Source organism: Pygocentrus nattereri, chromosome 2 (genome assembly GCF_015220715.1).
Source record: "Pygocentrus nattereri isolate fPygNat1 chromosome 2, fPygNat1.pri, whole genome shotgun sequence".
Lineage (NCBI taxonomy): Eukaryota > Metazoa > Chordata > Actinopteri > Characiformes > Serrasalmidae > Pygocentrus > Pygocentrus nattereri.
In genome coordinates this window covers 54,531,721-54,556,909 of record NC_051212.1, presented here as the reverse complement: position 1 = coordinate 54,556,909, position 25,189 = coordinate 54,531,721, and the positions used below count along the sequence as shown (strand labels likewise).

At 43.9% G+C, this 25,189-nt stretch overlaps 1 protein-coding gene across 1 annotated transcript; it reads right to left on the bottom strand.

Moving 5' to 3' along the window:
• Positions 1–668: 668 nt before the first annotated feature.
• Positions 669–21,025, bottom strand: dcaf8 (DDB1 and CUL4 associated factor 8). The gene is made up of 14 exons (XM_017703484.2): positions 20,797–21,025; positions 19,937–20,009; positions 19,759–19,848; positions 16,135–16,481; positions 14,387–14,710; positions 12,155–12,295; positions 11,358–11,452; positions 8,832–8,942; positions 8,367–8,497; positions 7,712–7,819; positions 7,024–7,154; positions 6,774–6,893; positions 5,498–5,614; positions 669–3,617 (listed from the first exon to the last, which is right to left on the bottom strand). The coding sequence occupies exons 2-14, from the start codon at positions 19,971–19,973 to the stop codon at positions 3,507–3,509; spliced, it is 1,863 nt and encodes a 620-aa protein (XP_017558973.1). The 5' UTR covers positions 19,974–20,009; positions 20,797–21,025; the 3' UTR covers positions 669–3,506.
• Positions 21,026–25,189: the final 4,164 nt, after the last annotated feature.

Genomic DNA, 25,189 nt, shown 5'->3' with positions numbered 1-25,189 from the left:
AATAACTAACACTAATATGATATAGCCTCAGTCTCAGCTGCTAACTTGTGGACTCCTAAATATACACTTTAAATCCTTGTACACTTTAAATCATTTTAAAATATTAAAATAAAATGGTCATTATAAGTGACCACTGGGTTATTAAAAGACACTTTCCTGCATAATTCAGTATTTGAGGTGTAAACAGAGTGTGAAACGGTTCAGACGTCTTTACAGTGGTGGTGATGGGAACCAGGCGTCGCCATGACTACAACACAGATATAGACACTTTATTTACTATCCAGAACCACCAGAGAACCTACACGAGTCTTCTGAGCTTATATGGAATGTTGATGATGGAAAACAGTGGAAAATCTGGAATAATGAGTTTTCTTTGGGGACTATTTTGCCGCACAGCGCCCTGCATGTCTCCCTCCACCATGAATGGAGGTGAAGTTCTCTAAACTCTCATAAAACAGCGTCTCAGTCATCAGGCAGTGAATTCAGAACCAGTTCCTGTAGGAACTTTCTGTGAGGAGCTTTTAGAGGGACGTCTGGTTCCCATCACCACCACTGTGAGGAGCTTTTAGAGGGGGACGTCTGGTTCCCATCACCACCACTGTGAACGGCTCTGACTCAGACTTTAATGAATGATATTAGGAATGTGCAGAAAATGACAGGACCACCGGTGAGAATCAGCCTTTTCTCATTTTTACTGCACAAGTTGTACATGTTTTCAAATGAACTGATAAACACAACATTAGGCAGCGGTGGGTAACTCATCGCTCAAAAACCCTAGAAAGAAATCTGGAGAGAAAGAAAAGAAAGGAAAAGGTGTGTGTGTATGCCTGTGGGTGGAGAGAGGTTGGACATGTTATAACAAAGCAGAGAAAAGAAAAAAAAAAAACAGAAAACAAACAAACAAAAAAAAAAAAGAAGCATAAATTCAACTCGGAAGTGCATCTGACGGTAACGCTGTCGTCTTCGGTGAGTATAAGGGTGCGTGGCGCTCAGGAAAGAAAAGAAATGTGACTATCTGCATTTGTGTTCCACCAAAGTTTAAAAGTTTTTTTTTTCTTATACAATATAAATCTCTGCATCAATACCAATCGAATTCTGACATCTTTTTCAAAGAACAATGGCTGAAGATGATTTCTTTAGTTAATTTTTTTGTAATATATATATTTATATATTTGTATGTACATACAAAGTAATTTAACTTAGCTTCTTTTTTTTTTCTCATACAAAAAGAGAAAAGCTGGAATTAATTCCCCTCGTGAAAAGAAGAAGGAAAAAGGGCGATGGAGTCTAAGCCCCGCCCCCCTCCCCGCCTTTTTATTCTGCAAAAAAATAAAATAAAAGCCGCTGCCCAGAAACGCATGCAAATCAGAAAAAAGGTGACCCGAAATATCGGTCTGCTCTAGAACCCGCGGGAAGCCGTATAACGAACACAACCGCCACTTTAAACAATCACCTTTAAGGAACACATTCACCTTTAAAGGAAAACTCCGTTTTCAGATTAACCTCGGTTTAAGGCATCTGACTGATCGCCGGCTAGAAATCGTTTCAACACGATTCCCCAGACTTGGAAAAGAACACAAAACTTGCTGACTTATAATAGAAGTCGATGGGCAGAGGCTCCCATTGGCTTCTGCTGTAAGTAGGACTTGAGTTAATGGGTTCTCTGCTCTTTTACCACTTCTGCCCTCTGTGGTCCTGAACTGTACGTGGCCAGATGTGCCAAACAGAGCTTAGCCTGAAAAACGCTGGAGAGTTCTTTTAATTCCCACTTCCACCTTTGTGCAATGAAGTTCAAACGACGGGTCTCTTTTCACCTAAAAGCAAAGTCCCCTGCTGCATTCGGACTGGTCAGCAATGTCCTGGAAGCTTTAAATGGTTTGTATAGCGAGTATAAGGAGGTTTCAGTCCTGAAACCTCTCCGATGCTGGACGAAGCTGGGGTCAGTCGAACCATCCTGATGCTGAAAACAATCAAACCTGGACAGGCTTACAGTTTGAGCGATGGACGAGGGTCGAGTCACAAGAGGAGACCAAAAAATAAGCCCTATGAGCTGCTGGCTTTAAACAGTGTTACAATCGTCACTCTCTTTAAGCAGTTTGTCTGGGAGGGGAGGTCTTTTTTTATTTATTTATTATATTTTTGTGTTTTTTTTTTGTTTTTTTTTAAGGAAGAAAACGTCACTCGGGCTTTTAAATAAGGAGCTCCGTCCGAGAGATTCTCCATCCAAGTGCAAAAAAGATCTGTGCCAAATCTTCACGATTAAACCCAAGCCTTTTTGTGTGAGGGGGTGAGGGCAGGAGGAGAAAAAAAAATTTAAGTTAAATCCGTTAAGTATTGCATGCCCTGACCCCCCTAAGTGCACACTTTTGTCTTAGAGCCTCGAAAACCTGCAGATTCCCTGATTAAAGTGTACTCAGCAGCCCAGGAGAGGGGAGAGAGAAATAGCTCTGGCGCTCTGCAACTGGAGAGAAATCAAAAGAAAAAATAAAAATAAAAAATAGACGACAAGACAGGAGAGGCGGAGGCCCCGACTGCTCCTTTTATTGGTTCGTGGTGTTTTTTATGCACTCCATGGACTTTACTTCTCATTTTGTCCTCCAGGTGGCGCCAGAAGTAGTTCCGGATAGACGAAGGATCCTCTAAAAAGGTTGATGCTGGTTTGGAGAGGCTCGGGAACACCGTAATCATCGTCGGAAGATTTCTGACCAATCGGGGCCAACCGAGGCGATCTGATCAGCTGGAGCTGTCCGAGGTGACCCGACCAATCGGAGCTGTCTGGCGAGAGTCGATCAATCGAAGACGTCCAAGGCGATCCGAGAGCAGTCCAACCAATCGGAGCTGTCCGAGGCGACCTACGCAATCGGAGCCGTCCATGAAGAAGCCACTGTCCGAAAACATGGAAAAAAAAAAAAGAGAGCACAGGGAAAAAGGAACAACAAGCCATAATCTCGTCCTCCGCTGCGTCCCATGAAGCTCCGAGCTCTTTTCGTTTGTTTCGTTTATTTTTAGCTACTGCAGTACAACACTGTTCTTTTGATTCGCGCTTGCTGATCATCGACAGCAAACGAGCTGAGGTGAAGTATTCTCTAAAATATCCTGCTCCAGTGTGCGATACGGGAAGCCGTGGGAGTGGAAATGAGGTGCGCGAGGAGACTGTGGTTATTTGGGTTATTTCACATTTATCAGAAAGCTTATCAAAAATATCACATTTTTTCTGTGTGTGGAATCCAAAGCCGAATCCGAGCGAGAACTACAAACGACCCCCTCTCCCTCACTCTGTATATGCATATAGAGCCGGGTGGGGGTGGGGGGTTGGGTAGGGGGGGGCTGTGGGGGGGTAGTTCCTTGCTGGCCTTTAACGGTCAGTGAGTGAACCAGTGTGTCACTAAACATGTATGTGCTTAAATACGGCAATGAGCTGGCGTTTGTGTGTGTGTGTGTGTGTGTGTGTGTGTGTGTGTGTGTGTGTGTGTGTGTGTGTGTGTGTGTGTGTGTGTTTGCGGGGCTCAGGAGGACATGCACTGGACATGGTCAGGACCTCCGTCTTCTTCATCAGAGGAGTCAGGGGAGCTCCAGGACTCGTCCGTGTCTCCTTCGCCACCCTCGCCACGCCGGGTCTGAAACACACAACGAACACAGATCTCTGAAGTCGTGTGTCATTCTGTGGTCACCATCACACCCGTATTAGGACTCCGGGTCTAAGCTGGTTTTCTCTACTGGGAAAAACGGAAGGTAAAGAAAAATTTTGAACCAGAGCAATTAGGCTAACGTAGCTAAGCAGCAGGGCTGAAAGATTCATTTACATCAAACCCGCAATTTGAAAGCATCTCAAATCACATGAGCTGCAATTTTTAATTTTAGCCAAATTTTAACTGTGAAATTCCAACAATTTTGCATAATGTCTGTATAACTAAAACATTGAATCATTCAGTGTAGTTTGGTTGATTAGAGGGTTTTCACACCTGGGCTGTTTCAGCGTTGCGTGCCCAGCTTCAGCTTTTAACACAGTGAAATCACGCGAGCTCTCGCATCTTCTCGCTTTACTACATCAGCGCTGCTGTCCGTCTCGGATCATAATATAAATATAATATAATATTATAAACCTTATCCCTGGTCTGTTTTACCTGCTGAAGTGCTGAAGACTGGCTGTGCGTACGGCGAGCCTCGAGGTCTTCACTATAAAGCAAAGCTGAAGCGGACTGCGGCCGTTTTGTTTTCACAATGCACAAATCAATCGCACCACAAAACGAACTACAAACAAACCAAGGTGGTCTCAGGGCGTTTTCATTCTTCCATACTTACAGGCCGTTTCAGCGCCTGAAGTCTGAAGGACCGCTGAGTCATGGTCTCTTCTGCATATGTGAACACGCCAACGAACAGCAGCCCTGACATTAAAACGATAAGATGCGAGATCTCGCGTGATTTTCAAGCTGGGCACGCAACACGATTTTCAGCTGACGTGGCGTTTCGCCAGGTGGAGCTCAGCGAGGAGCACCACCGAAAACTGAGCCCACCAGTTTTGTCCACGGCAGACCCTAGGGTAATTTTTCCAATTTTGCGTGATGCACTTTGGCCAATCGTTTCAGCGTGGCCAATAGGAGAACAGCAGGTGGGTCTAGTGGTTCCTCTCGCCACCTGAAAGGTCAGATTTATCAGAGAACCGGGCCCACTTTTCGAGCGCTGCGCACCACGAGTGCTGTGAAAGGGGTCCGAGTTCTAATGTTGTTGTGCTCTGAATAAGAAGTGGTCTGAGATCCCGAAGCACCAGAAACTAAACCGAGTCATTTTTATAGTTCACTTACAGTGTGAACACAAAGCAAACTGAAGTCATTTGCAGCGGGTTCCCTTCCAGGATCACTGTAACAGAACTCGGGTCGGTTCTTTTGAAAGACCTACACGTGACAGTGAGGGGCCTGAGTTCATCTGGCGTGTTCACACGTGCAAACGAAACCATGACTCTGAAGTCTGGGTCCACTTCAGACGCTGAAACGGTCCAAGTGTGAAAACGCCCTGATATCTCAAAGGACCAGAAACTAAACCGAGCCGTTTTTATAGTTCACTTGCAGTGTGAACACAAAAAGAACTGAGCTCATTTGTAGTCGATTCCCTTTCATGTTCGCTTTAACAGAACTCAGTTCGGGTTCATTTACAAAGACCTGTGCAAAGATGAAAACATGCAAAAATTTTGATTAAATGAGGAAATTTCCCCTATTAGTACTTTAGAACTGCCTATAGATCAATCAGAGGCAAGCCAACACCCATAGGCTGTGACATCACAACCACAACAGACTGGTAGGCTGATGCACTACATTCAGCGCTCAAGCTACAAAATGCTTTACGTGAAAACAATATATTTGTATATCACCACCGTGGAGCCGAAATAGGCATACTGCGACTCCGTACAAGTGGCATGTGGCTTGGCAGAAGAATGTGCAAATGAATACAGTGTCCCGAATGTTTTGGGTGCCAGTTTAAAGTGACTGTGGTCTTCACTCACTCTGAGAGGTCTGCGATTCCTCATGTGTCTCATCAGGAACCAGAGGAGCTGTGTGTCGTACTGATCTCCATGACGGGCACTGTCCTCGTCTCGCTCCCGCTTATTCTTCTTCATCACCTGGGTTAGAAATTTCAGCAGCACACAAAGAACGAGGGCAAATGAAATGATGGACAAACAGTGAAAATTATGGATTAAGGTGGGTCAAGGTGAAGATTCATTTGTTGTTGTGTTTCATTTTAGGCCATTTCATTTGGTTCATTCATCGTGAAATTCATACACAATGTAAAGGACAACGGGCATTTTCCACTTATGCCAAAACCAGAAAAACACCAAAAATGAAGATAGAAGGTTTTTCCTCTATTTACGTGATGCTTAGATTCAACAGGTGGGGCAGTAATCATGCCTGGGTGTGGCTAGTGAAATTGAACCCCACAGTCAATTGAACTTGGTTAACGGGTTGAAAAACAGCACTTTGGCTTTACTTGGGTTATCTTTATTTAATATTAAAAGTAGTCTGATGATCTGAAACATTTAAGTGAGAAAAATATGCAAAAATATACACATTATATTGCCAAAAGTTTTCACTCCCCCATCCAAATCACTGAATTCAGATGTTCCAGTCACTTCCATGGCCACAGGTGTATAAAGCCGAGCCCCTAGGCCTGCAGACTGCTTCTACAGACATTAGTGAAAGAATGGGTCGCTCTCAGGAGCTCAGTGAATTCCAGCGTGGTGCCGTGATCGAACGCCACCTGTGCAGCAAGTCCAGTCGTGAAATTTCCTCACTACTAAATATTCCACAGTCAACAGTTTGGGGACGGCCCCTTCCTGTTCCAACCTGACTGCGCACCAGTGCACAAAGCAGGTCCATAAAGACGTGGATGAGCCAGTTTGGTGTGGAAGAACTTGACTGGCCTGCACAGAGTCCTGACCTCAACCCCATAGAACCCCTTTGGGATGAATTAGAGTGGAGACTGTGAGCCAGGCCTTCTCGTCCAACGTCAGTGTCTGACCTCACAAATGCTCTTCTGGAAGAACGGTCAAAAATTCCCATAAACACTCCTAACCCTTTTGGAAAGCCTTCCTAGAAGAGTTGAAGCTGTTATAGCTGCAAAGGGTGGGCCGACGTTAACGTTAACGACGTTAATATTAAACACTATGGATCAAGAACGGGATGTCACTCAAATTCATACGCGTGTGAAGCCAGACGAGCGAATACTTTTGGCAATATAGTGTGTGTATATATGTACATATCGTTACAGAGAAGTGTGTGTACCTCTTTGAGGCCCTTCAAGCTGGTGGGGTTCTCAGCAGTGGGGGCCCACAGTTTCACATCATGATCCAGACCGCTGGTGGCTAAACCCGGCAGGTGAGGATGTGGTTCTAGACAGTTCACCTGGAGAGGAGAGCCAGACAGAAAGAGACTGAATGAAGACACACGGCAAACTAAAGAGCTCAGAGCCTCTAAACCGCTCATTCTAAACTCCTTTCCATTTGAATGCAGTATTCCTGCAGAGAAACCTCACCACTCCTCCTCTGTCTCCCTCCATGAACTGCACAACTCGGGCTGAGTGTTTGTCCCACAGGTATATGTGCCCACAGTCACTGCCGCTCACTACAAACTCACTGCAGGGCCCGTAGAAGTTCACGCCTTTCACTAGAGGACCAAGACACACAGTCGTTTCATATTTATTAAACATTTTATGTAACTTTCCACATGTAATTGTGCGTATGTGTGTGTATATATATATATATATATATATATATATATATATATATATATATATATATATATATGCACACACACACACACACACACACACACACACACACACTCACAAAAGTTGTCTCAAACTACTTTCATGAATGAGACAGTGAGTTCAATGTTCCTCAGTGGCCTTTCCAGACACCAGATCTGGATCCAGTAGAGCTCCTTTGGGATGTGGTAGAACAGGAGATTCAGAGCATAAAGGTTCAGCTGAAAAATCTGCAGGAACTGCATGATGCAATCATGTCAACATGGACCAGAATCTCACAGGTTTCCAGCATCTTGTGGAATCTATACTTCGAAAAACTAAGAATTTGAGAGTAAAGGGAGGCCCAGCCCAGTATTAGTGTAGTGTTCCTAATAAAGCGCTCCTCAAGTGTATATATTGGATTGTATACTGCCGCACTGTGTTCACTGAGTTTTGGCTCAGTGTGTTCACGCTGTACCTGTGGCATTATTGCGGTGGCCCTTGTATCTCCTGCGGTAATCAGCTCCGTCACTGTGGCTGGAGTCAAACAGGTAAATGTCTTCATCGTTATAACTGGCCAGCAGCTCTAGAACACACAACATAATACACAAAGACATGAGGATGAGATGTTGGCTGAATGGGCAGGGCTGAACTGCTGTAGGCTGAAGGGGCGGGGCTAAACCGCTCTAGACTGAATGGGTGGGGCTAAACCGCCCTAGACTGAATGGGTGGGGCTAAACCGCTCTAGGCTGAATGGGTGGGGCTAAACCACTCTAGGCTGAATGGGTGGGGCTAAACCACTCTAGGCTGAATGGGTGGGGCTAAACCACTCTAGGCTGAATGGGCGGGGCTAAACCGCTCTAGGCTGAATGGGCGGGGCTAAACCGCTCTAGGCTGAATGGGCGGGGCTAAACCACTCTAGGCTGAATGGGCAGGGCTAAACCACTCTAGGCTGAATGGGCGGGGCTAAACCGCTCTAGGCTGAACGGGCGGGGCTAAACCGCTCTAGGTTGAATGGGCGGGGCTAAACCGCTCTAGGCTGAATGGGCAAGGTTAAACTGCTGTAGGGTTAGTGGGAAGTGCAAAAACTGCCACAGGCTGACCAGACACTAAAATAAAAATCAGCAGATTACCTGAGCCATCATGGCTGTAGACTAAGCAGGTGATGTGAATCTTGGACTCGCTGGACACCAGGTGTGAGGGACAGAATTTCTTCAGAACACCATTATTCTCATTTTCATTGATCTTTCTCTGATCGTAGATCCTGAAACACATGCGAGAACGCAAGTTCAGACCCCCACAAATCCCGTCTAGTATTATCGTCTGGTAACGTAAAGTGCAACCACGTGTGATTTCTGAGGCATCTCTGCTCTTTTAGCTTCTTTGGTCTCCTGACCTGGCATGAATTTTTGATGCACTGAACCAGCTATAATTTATTTACCAGGCTAAAAAAAGACAAGCTTCAGAATGCTACATATAAAATAACATCGTGACTAATTAATACTCGATCATTTATCTGGGCGAGCCCTAAATAAAATACATTAAAAATACAGATTTGGTGAAGATAGGACATTTTCTCAGAGGAAGGGCTGCCTCACCTGACGTACTGATCTCTACCTCCAACAGCGAAGTGATGCGTGTTGGCTGGATTCACAAAGATGGTGTACAAACCCACCTTCTTATCGCCCTCCTTCACCACCACCAGTTTACTGAAACACAGAGAAAGAGAGAGAGAGTTAATTCATCAATTAATGGTCAGCTTCTTTTAGGAATCCCTCGTCGGCCACTGTGTGGTCACTCTCGGAAGGAGCGGAAGGAACCGTGGGACTCTCAATGTAATGATCTTACTGACGGAGCTTTTAGCCTCAATTTAGTCTTTAGCATAGCAGCCCGCTAGCCGCATCTTTGCGTCCACTCTCCCCGCCTGCAGTGCTCCTTCATCGGTCAGCTGCATCACTCAGCAGTGGGGTCTCGAGGCCCGTCGCTTCAACCAAGCCAGAAAAAACACTGAAAGTAGCCGATACTGACAGCGTGAACGGCGGGGACATTTACTGAACTGACGCTCAGAAATGCAGAGTGAGTGAACAAGATGCACGTCTGAGGCAAACGACTCGAGAAATCTGGATGTGAAACAACATTCAGGTCCATTTTTGATCCAGAGAAGCTGCTGTGCACTGATGTGTAAACACCACCGGTTTATCTGTGAACTATTCAGTTCTGTTTTTAAGTGTTTTGTGCAATAAACACATCTTACATTTACTTAAGCTGTTAAACATGGTTCTTATGACTAATTATATAAGAGTAAATACTAAATATGTACAGTAAATAAATCTCTTACGCATTTAATAAATATAATTCAATACGTAAATGCCATCTAGCCAAGCTGGGTGTGTTTTATTTGTGACGCAGATCACAGATTTTACCAAAATAAATATTTTTAAGATATAATTAGATAAATATCAGAATATCATAGGCGAGTTAGCTTGGATAGACTTCGTATCGGTATCCGTAGGGAAAAAGTGGTATCGGTGCCTCTCTAGTAAACTGGCTCTTTTCGGATTGACTGAAGGAAAAACGTTTTTCCTCACGCAATTCTCACAAGCGGTTTAGCAGTTATGGTTGAGTACCCTGCTGCAAGGAAGCAGATTTTGGGCAGAGGTGCTTAGAGAGCAGGAATAAATGCTGAGTGAGATCAAATTGTACCCAAGTAAACACACCGCAGCAAAGATTCAGGACAAAAGTGCAACGTGAGCACCTGAACTATAAACCGCATCTTAAATCAAAACTGAACACATAATTTAAAAATCTGATTGACCCAGTTTACCCTCCTTAGTCCAAATGCCGTCGATCAGCCGAGACACGTTTGGTGTCTGATGTTTGCTTCTTTAGTTTGGCACAGACACTATGAGGCTACAATGCAACTGTTTAGAATCGTGAACACCTCTGGTGCCAGTCTTTAGGTCATTTATTTCCTCTGGGTTAGAACAGCATCCCGGCGGCGTCTGTAACACACCGTGGTTTCACTGTGAGCTCGCGTGAATTCCAGCTGCCATTAGTTTTGTAAACAAGGCCCTATAAAGACTCCAGCACCAGTAGAATTGGGCCATTTAAACGTTTTTCCCTTCAGCCTGGACCTTGAATCAACAGGCTGGTATTTGAAGCATCTTCTCCACATAACCGGACTGCACAGCTGTCTGGTCTGAGGAGTCCTTTAAAAGTGGTAGTTTGGAGGAATATTTACCCATTTCCTGTAGGGCTGGAACCAAATATTCAACTATTATAACATTTGTTCGTTGATGAGGTATTTGGTTCTTAATTATGGGATTCAGATATTCAGTTCTCCTTTTTTGGCGAAATATAGGCCATCAATAAACGTGAAATGAAAAAAGCGTTTGAGGTTCCCGGGAGAAACTTGAGGCTACAGTCAATAACAAAGCTTTTTTACTGATCTGAAAACAGCACTGTGGTGGGTGCCCATCCACTGGGCCCCAAGGCAGGGCCCGAACACCGATCATGGACAGCGGGGAGAGGAACACCGTGAGTGAGCGGGGGACGGCACACGAGTCCCGAGCCCTGCTTTCTGGGCATTGCCTCCGGTCTTGCAGTGAGGCCACGTTAATCAGCCTCGTGATCGATCCGGGTGGCCGAGCTGCGAGCAGAGATCGGTGACGACGGGGCGGAGCAACAAGCTCTTGTTCTTGAACGCCTTTTGAAAAGCACAGAGAGACCGAAAGGTCTAACAAGAAGCCACTAAAAAGTGGCCAGCTTAGCATAGCTTTGTCTCTGCTTGGTTGCTTTTGGTTGATGTGTGTGAATAAAGACGACATGGCTTTTGCAGACGCTTCTCCTGCCTCCAGCATCCTCCTTGTGCCCTGGGTAGCGCATGACGTGCTACAAACACCAAACACGGCAAGAAGAAACAGCCTCTCTGGGGCAAACAGCTAAAACCCACAGTCCTCTGCTCTACGCCAGAAAACCCACCACTCCCCTTGTATTCAGACTCGTCTCGCTTATTGCTCTATTGTGTGAACTTGATTTTTCACCGAACTGCTCTGCTGAGCACGTTTCCAGTCTGGACTATTCCTTTAACAGTGCATCACTTCGGCAAAAGCTCTGAGACTCACGTGGCTGGCCGGTCGAGACGCAGGTCGATGTCAAACACGACGGCGTCCTCACCAGCGGAGAGGAAAGAGCAGGGCGAGTCTGGCTCCAGCGCCAGCTAAAAGAAACAGAGCAGGAGGCGAGCCTCAGCACATAAAACTCAGTTACATGCTCATATTAATAAGAATTCAGGGCCAAACAAATATGACGTATGACGAATAGTGGCGAGTCCAATATTATTTTTAGGGAGCTTAAAATTCTGATATTACCTGATTTTAGAGTTATATAACTATAAAATTATACTTTTAGTTTGACAAAGATTTACTGAATGATAAAATGGTCAGTTCTCAATTATCATACATTCAAACCTCTATTAAGTAACAGAAACAACGACGGTTAAACAGTGTTATTCTCATACTAAATGTGATGTTTGGTTGCATTTTATATGCAGTTCTGATTGGTTTAGATGGTCCTTTACTCTGCTGCTTACTGATCAGAATTGACTGGCAAGTATTTTTTTTTTCTTTTCAGTCTTTCCTGTACCACTCACTGCTGTTCAAACTAGGTCAGCGACCTGTTCGGTTGCCAGATTCGGCAAGATTATTTCTCAGTGATGTAGTGCTTTAATTTTTTTCCAAAAAGCACAATAAGTGAATAGAATTTATGCAACAAAAAAAAAAATCTATTTGGTTGCTGAAGTGAAATATGGCTCATATTCTTATAGAATATTAAAGATATTGAAATTGAAAACGTTTGACGGGTGCAGTCGTAACTACTGTGCGTAAACACCAGACTTTACTTTGGAGGAGGAAGGCTGTACCTTGTGTGCGGCGCCCTTGTGCTGGGCCACTCGTTTGGTGTTTTTGCAGCGCTGCGTGGCCGAGAGTTCGGCTATTCGGATCTGTCCGTCCCGCGCGCACATGGCCAGGGTGGTGTCTCCACTGTGGGGGAGGAACTTAGCCTGTAAATGAAAGAAAAAAATGGGTTTCAGACACGACCAAACAATATATATTATTCTCCTAGAATTAGCCTTCGTAGTACTGATACTGCAGAAGGTTCTAACAGGCAAAGCAGCTCTCTGACCAATCACACTGATGTTGGACGAGAAGGCCTGGCTCACAGTCTCCGCTCTAATTCATCCCAAAGGGGTTCTATGGGGTTGAGGTCAGGACTCTGTGCAGGCCAGTCAAGTTCTTCCACACCAAACTGGCTCATCCACGTCTTTATGGACCTGCTTTGTGCACTGGTGTGCAGTGATGTTGGAGCAGGAAGGGGCCGTCCCCAAACTGTTCCCACAAAGTTGGGAGCATGAAATTGTCCAAAATCTCTTGGTGCTGAAGCTTTAAGAGCTCCTTTCACTGGAACTTAGGGGCCGAGCCCAACTCCTGAAAAACACCCCCACACCATGATCCCCCCTCCACCAAACTTTACACTCAGCACAATGTAGTCAGACAAGTACCGTCTCCTGGCAACCGCCAAACCCAGACTCGTCCATCGGATTCCCAGACGGAGAAGCGTGATTGGTCACTCCAGAGAACACGTCTCCACTGCTCTAGAGTCCAGTGGCGGCGCTTTACACCACTGCATTCCACGCTTTGCACTGCGCTTGGTGATGTAAGGCTTGGATGCAGCTGCTCGGCCATGGAAACCCATTCCATGAAGCTCTCTACGCTGTTCTTGAGCTGATCTGAAGGCCACATGAAGTTTGGAGGTCTGTAGTGATGGACTCTGCAGAAAGTCGGTGACCTCTGCGCACTATGCCCCTCAGCATCCGCTGACCGCTCTGTCATTTTACGTGGCCGACCACTTCGTGGCTGAGTTGCTGTCGTTCCCAATCGCTTCCACTTTGTTATAATCCCACTGACAGTGGACTGTGGAATATTTAGTAGTGAGGAACTTTCACGACTGGACTTGCTGCACAGGTGGCGTCCGATCACGGTACCACGCTGGAATTCACTGAGCTCCTGAGAGCGACCCATTCTTTCACTAATGTCTGTAGAAGCAGTCTGCAGGCCTAGGGGCTCGGCTTTATACACCTGTGGCCATGGAAGTGACTGGAACACCTGGATTCAATGATCTGGATGGGGGAGTGAACACTTTTGGAAATATAGTTTATTTCTATATGGAACCTTTTTGAAAGGGGTTGTACATAGCACCAAAAAGGGTTCTTCCATTGTTATGATATATGTTGACAACAGAAGAACCCTTTTGATGCCATACAGAACCATCTACACACTTAAAAATGAAAGAAATGAAGACTCTGCATGATTAAAGGGTTCTTTGTATCATAAGAGCGCTGTAGATGGTTCTACATAGGATGAAATGGGCTATATATGGATCTTCTATTATAACAAGCTTAACATTCTAACAACAGAACCCTTTTTGGTGCTATATGGAACCCTTTTCAAAAAGGTTCCACATAGAACCATCTACAGCACATTTTCAATCAATCTGAAGAACACTTTCACAACACAAAGAACAGCTTTCTTTGCGTGTTCATGGTTTCAAATAGAACCATTTTCTTTACTACAGAACCATTTTTAAGTGTGCGTCATGTTACAGGTTCACGAACGCATCTTTAATTTACCGTAAGCCGTGCCGCAGCATGCCGGAACGTAAACGCGGTGCTGGAATTTCAGCGATATCTGTTTTAGAACAGAATCTTATTCCCAAAAGAGGAACCTGAATTCCTGCTGTCTGGTTTTATATCTGGTGATATAAATACAACTGATGAGTCCAAAAAAGGGAAGTAAACAAATCATAAATTAAATGAACATGTCAGGCTTTTAAAAGCCCTCCAGATTACAGAGAAACACAAAGCAAGCCTTTGTTTCTTCAGAGCGCTCACAGCTGCTCACTCTCCACGAGGAGCCCGAGTCACCAGTTCTAAAGCCAATTATCAGCTGAGGCTGAGCCAGAAAATGATAACGCCAATGATCAAAGTCAGTCGTTTTAATATCGAGAATACATGTTTGAGGTATTTTTGCTGAAAGCATTTTCGTTATGGTAAGATTTATGCTCATAACTGCCTTTTCCTACGTTTAAAACATACCTGAAAGACGTTGCTCTTGTGTCCGGTGTCGAACTCCAGCTCCGCCCGTCTGCGCGCCCAGTCCCAGATGACCACGCGCAGGTCGTCGCTGCCGGAGGCCAGTCGCGTGCCGGACGGGTTGAAGTGGAGCGTGTTGACGCAGCCCGAGTGGCGCTCCAGCCGGCCCTGAAGCTCCAGCCTCTGCACCAGACCCCTGGAGCCGCACACCCGCCGCACGAACTGAGCCGAGCCCCGTCCGATCTCCCGCGCCCGCAGAGACGGCACCGCTCTCCACCGGGGGCCGTCCAGCTCTCTCAGCTCCGCCCCTAGCCACTCCTCCACTGCCTGCACAGAAGAATCTCTCACCTCAGCACGACCTGTCTGATTCTCTACAGCACATTCAGACAGTCCTGATGAATTTATTCACCTGTAAACCTGGTTGACTACTAGGACACCGTGGTAAATGTCTGCCAAAACTCCCCCACCCACTGTCACTGGGGTAGCACCCCTCCTGTCACTGGGGTGGGACCCTCAAGGCTCCATCTCAGTCCCTTTAGTCAGGGAACATAACTGAACCATAACCCACTGAAATGATCTGTTCTAAGCTGGACTGACTCCACACACCGCCTCGCCTCGCCTCCAGGCTTTTACTCTACTGCTCCGTTTTAAAACATTCGGTTATGAAAAGGAACAAATGCCAACTTTTCACCTGGAGAACCTGATTTAAGCTCCACAGTCAGACCTTAGAACCACTGCTGGATCTTTGAGGGAACATCTACACTGCTTTTACCTTGATGAACGAAAAACGTTCCTGAACAGAACCTTCACTTCTAACAGCGTGTGTAGATGATGTCGCTTGGAATTTACACTGAGAAACAAGCAGAGTTACAGTCTAAAGAGATGAACTGAGCCTGTGCAAAGAAAAACAGGATATGTGAAAGTTTTTTGTAAAAATTACATGAGCTAGAGAGCTTGTGATCTGCTGTGACATCACAACCACAAATAGCCGGCAGTTCAAGTCTCAAGCCATAAAAAAAAAGTCTATGCTGGTCTTATTAGCCAAAAAATAAGGCCAATACCTCAATTTATATGTCAATTATAAACAACTGCCATCGTAACTGCGATATCGCCATTAGATTTTTTAGCCAAAGTCGTTCAGCTCTACCGTCAACGGGGCTTTAGTCTATGTTGTCTGCTTAAAGGGGAAGATGAGCCCCCCTTGTCCCACCCACCAAAACCACACGACCATGTTCCTGAGAACACGTATCCTCTCTGCGTGGACTGCACAGACCAAAACGTAAGACAAAGGCTCTACACTGTCCCCTGGTGGAGTACAGAGTTACAACATCTCATGGTTCTTCAATATGAGAACGACTACAGAGCGAAGCCAATTTGCATATTTAAAATCCTCACTTACTATTCAATATATTTAAACTCTCATGGCTGAATGAAAATATTTGTTTATGAATATATATCAGTTTCGTTACTGCTAACGGTTCAAAATGTATCCAATAGGCAGCATCGGACTAAACTAGCTATAATTTACTTAATTTTAATATTCTCCATGTACTTACAATGATTTCTGTACTTAAAGGGCTGTTCTGGGCTTTCAGTGAGCAGGTTCATTGGTCCAAAAACAACTAGTAGTTGTGAAAAGGGGATGTGAGAATTTTGTGACTCCGCAACAGGCAAACAGTTTCATTTTGGCCTGAAAAATTAGTGAGTGCTTTATTTAACTGTATAGTTTACTGATCGATCACGACCCGTACCTGTTCATCCTCCTCGTCCTCGTCTTCCTCCAGCTCCTCCTCTTTGCATTTTTCGTCGTCGTCGTCGTCGTCGTCCTCATCCGAGCTGGAGGAGTGACCCGAGGTTCCTCCGCCGCTGGGGTGATTCCGCTTCCTACCTGCTCTCTTGCTGCCCTCGTCCTTCGCCTTCTCTCTCCGCCCACCTCCCTCGCTCTCCCGCTCGCCCTCCTCAGTGAGAGAGTACAGGCCACTGCCGTCCATGCTGTCCGTGTCCTCCTCTTCTTCTCCAGTCGGCTGCTCCTGTTCTTGATCCGCATCTGGCATCGGTCTGTCCTCGGCCTTGGGAGCCTCTGGAGCTGGACTCAAGTCTAAGGAACCGAAACGAAAGCAGAAACACACCATTTTTAACACTCAACTCAAAGTTTACGTTTTCTTAAGCATGAGGCATACCGGACGCTAGAAATGAAGAAAGCGTGAAGGACAGGTTGACCCTTGAGGGGTTTTGCGCTTAGCAGGAATTCCAAAGTTAAAAGGGCCTACATTTTTCCCGAGGACCGCGGACCATATTTGTGATTACATTTTCCAATCTCTCTTTATCACAGACTGTTTTCGTTGCTGTACCTTTAAAGTTGCCATAGACTGCATTTATTCAGCACTTTAAACTGTTCTCTGATGTCACGGAAGGCATGCGACTACGGCCAGGTCGAAAAATGTCCAGATACGGTTTTACACACCTATGATTTGGCCCTAGAATGAAAACGGACGTTTTTGGAAAATAAAAAAGGCTCATGGATAATCTGATGAGCTCTGCTCTGATTGGCTGGTTGAAAGCGAAGCACCACGATGGCTCACGCAGAAGCAAGCATGTCGAAATACTCACAGGCGGGAAAATGAACTGAAATAAGCCGGTCCACTGCTCAGTCAGCGAAGCTGGCTGTTCTCACTGTGAAGCTGTGAACTGGTTTCAAGCCATTTAAAAGCTGATAAAAGCTCTCAGCAGGGCTGCTTACAGGGTGCTGTTGGGGTTGTGAAGCTAATAAAGGTGGAACTGCATCTCCGTCTCTACAGGGTCAAAAGCCGAGCGAAGGCGCCTGACGTTGTCCGAGCTTTGAGAAACTGTCCGGAGTGAAACGTGCAGAGAAACTAACAGCTCTGAGATAAAACTGCCTGGGACCCCGTTAGAGATGTGGGAGCTGAAGTTCCTATTCGCCAGCTTTTGTTTGGAGAATTTTCAGTTCCACCTTAAATGGTGCCAAAGTTCCATCCTGGTGCCCATATAAGCTGTTGCGCTTAAGGTGGACCAGAACATCCAGTTAAGAAGCTGGAGAACAGGAAGCCGACTTGAGCCTCGTTTAAAGACGATCATCAGGCCACGGACAGGTCAGTGCTTGTAAGGGGAACGAAAAGGGCCGACGTCTCTTCACAACCTGGAGCTGCATTTCTGCACGTAGTCTGACATTTTCATTGCCGCTGCTCCGTTGTTCTGGTTCCGTTCTTCACGATACCTGACGGGCTAGAGCATGGGCTGCTGCGTGTGTGTGTGTGTGTGTGTGTGTGTAATTTAGGGGTGTAAACACTAAGGAGTCAAAACCGTTAGTAACAGTTCAGGATTGTGGAACTGACCCGTTTCACTGCCCATTTTACAGATGTGGCACTGAAGGAGGAGACAGTGTTTGAGGTTCACAGTGTGTCAGTTCCCACGAACTGAACTCAAATAGTTTTCCATTCTATGGCATCTGTAAGATTTATGTATGGCTGCTGTCGGGTCAAAACCTTGTATCTCCAAAATTGTATCTTTACAGGAGAACCAAAAAAACATACCTTACTTTTAATGTAAGTCAAAGGAACCAGACATTTTACAAGTCATTTTGGGCCATTTCTTTTGGCCCATTCATCCCAGAATTTACCGTAAAGGGGAACAGGAATTTTCAAACTTTGCCAGATACGGAACAGCAGCAATATGTAAATGAGATCTCTTCTGGTTGACCACCTCATTGAAAAAGCAGCACAGGGTGAAACCTTCCTTCTAGCTTCAGCATCAGTGGGTGGAGCTAAACTGCCATGGGCTGAATAGGCAAAAATATGTAAATATATAGTGAAATCAAAACAAGCTGTTTTTGAGAGTGAATGGTACGTTTTTAACCTTGATAATTGTTCTTTACAGTGGTGGCGATAGGAACCAGGGGTCGCCATGACCACAACACAAATATATACATTTTATTGACTATCCAGAACCACCATGTGAACCTACACGAGTCTTCTGAGTTTAGTGGACAATCTGGAACAATATGCTTTCTCTGGGAACTTAATGTACCCCTCTGCGATCAATGGATTTTCAAAAACATTGAAAACCACTCTGAATAACCTCGTTCACATGTCAGTTAGAGCTGGGCGATATGGCAAAACGTAACATCGTGATGCATCGCGTGTCATCAAAAAGTGTCATGTCAAAGCTACGAATACAATGAGGCACCGTGCTGCACTAAACGCAGTTCAACTGAACATCAGATCAAATAAAGTCCAGTTTGGTCAGATTTCAACAACATTTACTGAACATCAGATCAAATAAAGTCCAGTTCGGTCAGATTTCAACACCATTTACTGAACATCAGATCAAATAAAGTCCAGTTCGGTCAGATTTCAACACCATTTACTGAACATCAGATCAAATAAAGTCCAGTTCGGTCAGATTTCAACACCATTTACTGAACATCAGATCAAATGAAGTCCAGTTCGGTCAGATTTCACCAACATTTACTGAACATCAGATCAAATAAAGTCCAGTTCGGTCAGATTTCAACACCATTTACTGAACATCAGATCAAATAAAGTCCAGTTCGGTCAGATTTCAACAACATTTACTGAACATCAGATCAAATGAAGTCCAGTTCGGTCAGATTTCACCAACATTTACTGAACATCAGATCAAATAAAGTCCAGTTCGGTCAGATTTCAACACCATTTACTGAACATCAGATCAAATGAAGTCCAGTTCGGTCAGATTTCAGCAACATTTACTGTCAGTTTTCTCTTTTTTGATCACGTCATGTGGAATAACTTCCCTCTGACTCACTTTCCTCTCTGACTGCTGTTTCTCTCCTCGTCCCTCCGCTGTGTGGCGTCACTCACTCGAGTCTCAGAGCTCATCGTAATGCACAGATCTGATTGGCTGAGTAGCGTCACGTGATATTTACTACAAATGAGATTGTTCTGTGAGTCTCTCGGGCCGCTAAAACCCGTCCAAATGGAATAATTCTCCATAGTTTATCGGTTACAGGTCCAGGTCCGCATAGGACAGCTTCTGGGTCTGGACTCGGACCGCAGTCCACCTATTAGTGACCTCTGGTGTAGTATGTTAATATTTTCCGCACTAACCTGTCGGGCTCATGCTATTAAGATTAATACACAGTATATATTCTATCCCATTAGTGTGTAGTACACAACTGGGACGCAGCCCAAGTCTTGACAATTCACAGCCTACTCAGAAAAGCGTCCTGCGATGTAATTTATCACAACAATGATACACACCGTCATACCACCCGGCTCAAACAGCTGAACTGTGCAAAAAAATTGAAAACAAGAGTGGAATTCCCTTTTAGGTTAAGGGTGAAATTTGCATCTGCGCATATTAATATGAGCGCGTACCTGATTTGGGACGCGCTGGCTCCTCTGTGGCTGATGGAGCGTCTCCTTCATCTCCTCGTCCCTCTCCTTTCTCTGGATCGTCTGCACCACCTGACAGAAAGACCACGAAACATCTCAAAACTTACAGCAGATGTTGTGACACACGCACCCCATCCACATCAACCGCTTCGCTCCTCACCGTTTGAAACACCAGACTTATCTTGAGTGTCGGCCATGCTGCCTCACTCTTGGGTCTCCTGAAGTAGAAGAGCCTAGAAAAAAAGGGAAAGGAGAAACGAGGATGTTTGGTGTGTTCATTAAAAATAGCTAATCACTTTACTGAGAGACATACCAGCATCAAAACAGCTTCTAATCTGACTCTGTGAGCTAGAAGGTCCCTTAAAGCTACTTTTAAGAGTTTCTGGGAAGCAAAAAAGGCGAGATAAAGACCGTGAAAGCTTAATTTCGGTTTAAATGCCTGCACCAGCTTCACACCTGCGATTTTCAACAGGCCAAACGCAGATGTTACGAAGCTGAAGCAGCTTCTTGTTCGCATTTGTCCGGTCCACCTTAAATGGTGCAGCAGCTCCGTTATGGCCCCTCAGAATGTAACAACAACACAGAACGTGACGGCTGCAGCATTTAAGGTGGACCGGGGAAATCCGAACAACAAGCTGTCGAACACAGAAACAACTTCAGCCGGGATGTGATGGGAGAAGAAAGTGTTAAGAAGTATAAAGTGGGGTTTAAACCGTGTATTCGCTGATGGTGTCAGCACAGTCTGAGCAGCTGAAGACGAGAGGCTTTCGCCTGCGCACCGAGGCTAACTAATCTGAGCTAACACGGTGACATTAATAATGTCATTAAAGGAGGCAGCGCTCAAACATGAAACACAGTGCGGGCTAGATTAAAGCTATGCTGTGCAGAGTATTAACCGGGTGGTATTTAAGCAGTAAGAGCCGTGTTTTGGTGTGTTTACAGCGCCTAACTCTGTGTATGTTTTGGATGCAAGTTAGCCAAACAGCTAGCTGCTGCGTTAGCCCCGTTAGCAGGCCCGACCTCGGCTCCGATCCCTTCTGCTGCTGGTCTGATCCTCAGGCGGCCCGGACCGAAGCGCTTCGGCTCGGATTAACCCCACATTTAGTAGCCAGAACCGGACCAGGCCGAACCGAACCGAAACGAGATGCACTAGACTGCTGAACGAGCTGCAGGCACTGCGAAGCGGCTGCGCTGTTGAGATAAACTCTCTCTCTCTCTCTCTCTCTCTCTCTCTCTCTCAGTCAAGCTCTACCTCTCTCGCTCACTCACTCACTCACTCAGCTCTCCGGAAACAGCCGAATCAGTTCACTTTCAACGCGGAATTAAAAGGACAGGGATTATATGGTGATAATGAGGATAACATCAACAATAAAACACGGCGAAGACAATATCAACGATAAGAACAAGAGCTGCAATACAACAATAACAACAAACATTACGACACCAGTAACACAGGCAGCCACACTACCAACAAGAATATTAATAACAACAATGATACCGACAGTAAAAATGCCCAAAACAACACCCACACCAACTATAACAACAATGAAAGAAAGAACTACAACAACAACAATAACAGTAAAAGCAATACTAACAACAATCAAAGCAAATACAGTCAATAATAACAGCAAAAACAACACCATCACCAACAATAACAACAGTAAAAGCAATACTAACAACAATCAAAGCAAATACAGTCAATAATAACAGCAAAAACAACACCATCACCAACAATAACAACAGTAAAAGCAATACTAGCAACAACAAAGCAAATACAGTCAATAATAACAGCAAAAACAACACCATCACCAACAATAACAACATTAAAAGCAATACTAGCAACAACAAAGCAAATACTGTCAATAATAACAGCAAAAACAACACCCACACCAACAATAACAACAATGAAAGCAAGAACTACAAAAAGCAAGAACAACAATAACAGTAAAAGAATTATTAACAACAAAGCAAATACAATCAACAATAACACCAAAACAACACCATCACCACCAACAACAATAAAAACAATAAAAGTGCCAAAAAGCAATATCAGTACCAACAATAACAACAATGTAAGCAAGAACCACAACAATAACAGTAAAAACAATACAGCAACAACAGCTAAAAACAACCAACAGTATCAATAATAATAATAAACATTATGAAACCAGTAACACAGGTAACCACACCACCCACAATAACAATAACGACAACAGTTATAATACCAACAGTAAAAACAACAATTACAACAACAATAAAAGCAAGAACTACAATAATAACAGTAACATCAATGCTGATGACAACAACAAAAAGCAAATGCAATCAACAATAATAACACCAAAAACAACACCATCACCAACAATAACAATAAAAGCAAGAATTACAATAAAAACAGTAACAGCAATAAAATATTAATGGTAATAAGTAAAGATAATGTTTAATAGTGTTTCCATGATCTTTATCACAGTCATTATGGCTCATATCATCACAAGCCAACAGGGACATCTCCATCCTATATATATATATAGTATACTACAATACTACGGGGGGGGGGGGGGGGGGGTAGAGAGAGAGAGAGAGAAGGAGAGGGAGAGAGAGAGAAGGAGAGAGAGAAGCAGAGAGAGGGGTATAGAGAGAGAGAGAGAGAGAGAGAGGCAGGGGGAGGGAGCTGTGTGCAGTAGTGCAGTAGGGGGCGAGTGGTTTAGCCATTTCAACCTCAGTAAACCACAACTACAGGGGGAATCTGAGCCGTAACCACGGCGACGGCGGGAATATTACTGCTTTCGGTTCATTCAGAGCAAAATCAGTCACTCAGCCCGAGACCGAGAGAGGAAACGACCACCGATCTCAGCACTATGAGTCAGGTGAGTGGGAATTTTCTCAGTTTTCCTCGGAAAATGTCTGTGTGTTCCATATGTGTGCAAAACTGCATGTACTACTGAGCATATATGGATAAACCTATACAGAAACCTATTACAATAAACAAAAAAGGCGTATCGTAATGAAAAACTACAAAATAATAGTCTGTATATTAAACACAACTGAAGTAATATGAATAAATCTATCTACAGTTACAACAAGACAATAAGGTGTATTAAAATGTGCTATAAAATCACAAAATATTAATCTGTGCTACACATTAAACACAACTGAATCAATGCGAAATTACCAAGAACAAGAAACAAGAAAAGAAAGCTGCATCTTAAAACTAACAAATTAATAGTCAACATTCTACAATAACTGAAGCCATGTGGGCAAGCCGGTCATTAATAACTTATATTTTAATTTAGGTTTTACAATGAAGGCACAGGATAGGCTATATTGCACATGAAACATATTTAATGATGGTCATACAACAAAATTAGACTACAAACAGTATAACATAGTATAGTTAGAACAATATAGTACAGTATAGTATAGTATAGCATAGTATAGCATATACTATTATACATATATACATACACACAATATAGTATAGTATAGGACAGGTAGTACAGTGCAATATAGTGGAGTATAGTGAAGTACAGTATAGTATTGTACAGTTAGAACAGTACAGAATAACATAGTATGGTTAGAACAGTACAGTATAGTATAATATAGTATAATATTATTTAGTATAGTACAGTCAGAGCAGTATAGTATAGCATAGTATTTGTATATTATAGGAAAGTATAGTACAATTTAGTATAGTACAGTCAGAACAGTGTAGGATATTATAGTATGGTATAGTATTGTATCATTTAGCATAGTACAGTCAGAGCAGTGTAGTACAATACAGTATAGTATAATATAGTATAATATTGTATAGGGTGCTATCATTTAGTATACTACAGTCAGAGCAGTATAGTATAGCGTAGTATAATTTAGCATAGTGCAGTCAGAGAAGTGTAGTAGAGTGAAAAGCAGTATAATGTAATATGGTATAGTACAGAACACTATAGTATAGTATCGTGTAGTACAATATAGTATAATACAGCAAAATTAAGTATAGTACAGTCAGAGCAGTATAGCACAGTATAATATAGTATAGTATACTATAGCACAGTATATGATAATTTAGTATAGTACAGTCAGAGAATTATAGTATAGTACGCTATAGTATAGTATAATTTAGTATGGTACAGTCAGAGCAGCGCAGTGCAGTATAGTATAGTACAGTACAGTATAGTATAGTATAGTACAGTCAGAGTATAAATGAGTGAAAAGCAGTATAGTACAATAGGGTACAGTACAGAACACTACAGTGTAGTATAGTGTAGTATACTTAGAACAGTACAGTAAAATGTAGTATGATGTATATTTTTCATAACACTATAAAATAATAGTAACAATTTAGCAATAGTGTTATGTATTTACAGGAAAAGTCCATGTAAGCAATTAAAGCACATTTTGACAGATGTACTCCTTGCTGCCCCCCAACACACACACACACACACACACACACACACACACACACATACACACACGCACACACACATACACACATATATACACAAACACACACATGCACACACACATACACATGCGCACACACACACACACACACACACACACATATACACACATACACACACACACACACATACACACATATATACACAAACACACACACACACATACACATGTGCACACACACACACTCACACACACATATATACACAAACACACACACGCACACACACATACACATGTGCACACACACACACACACACACACACACACACATATATACACACATACACAAACACACATATATACACAAATACACCTACACACACACACACACACATACACACACACACACACGCACACACAAGCGCACACACACACACACACACACACACACACACACACACACACGTATATACACACACAGTCACATAGTGAATTCGTTAATTACACCGTGGCTCCTGGGAGCCCGACCTGAGTGAAATGAACTGGGCTAATTAGCAGATAGAGAGAGGGCAGGCAGAGAGAGATAAAAGAAATAGAGACAGAAAAATAAAGAGAGGAGAGAGAGAGAAAGAGAGAAGAGAGAGATAGGGAGACAGAGAGGAGAAAGAGAGAGAGAGAGAGAGAGATAAAAGAAAACGAGTGAGAGGAAAGAGAGAGGGGGAGAGAGGCAGAAAATGAGTCAGAGGAAAGAGAGAGAGAGAGTTTGAAGTTAGAGGTGAAAATGTTCTCTTTACTCAAAATAGTGTTTGTGAAGAGGAGCTGCAGAAATTTACATTTGAAAGAGCCTCTGCAGCAAAAATGTACGAGAGAGAGAGAGAGAGAGAGAGAGAGAGAGAGAGTGTGAGAGAGAGAGATACAGAGAGTGAGAGAGAGAAAAAGTGATAGAGAGAAGGAGAAAGAGTGAGAGAGAGAGAGGGTAGAGTAGAGAGATAGAGAAAGAGGGAGAGAGAGAGAGAGA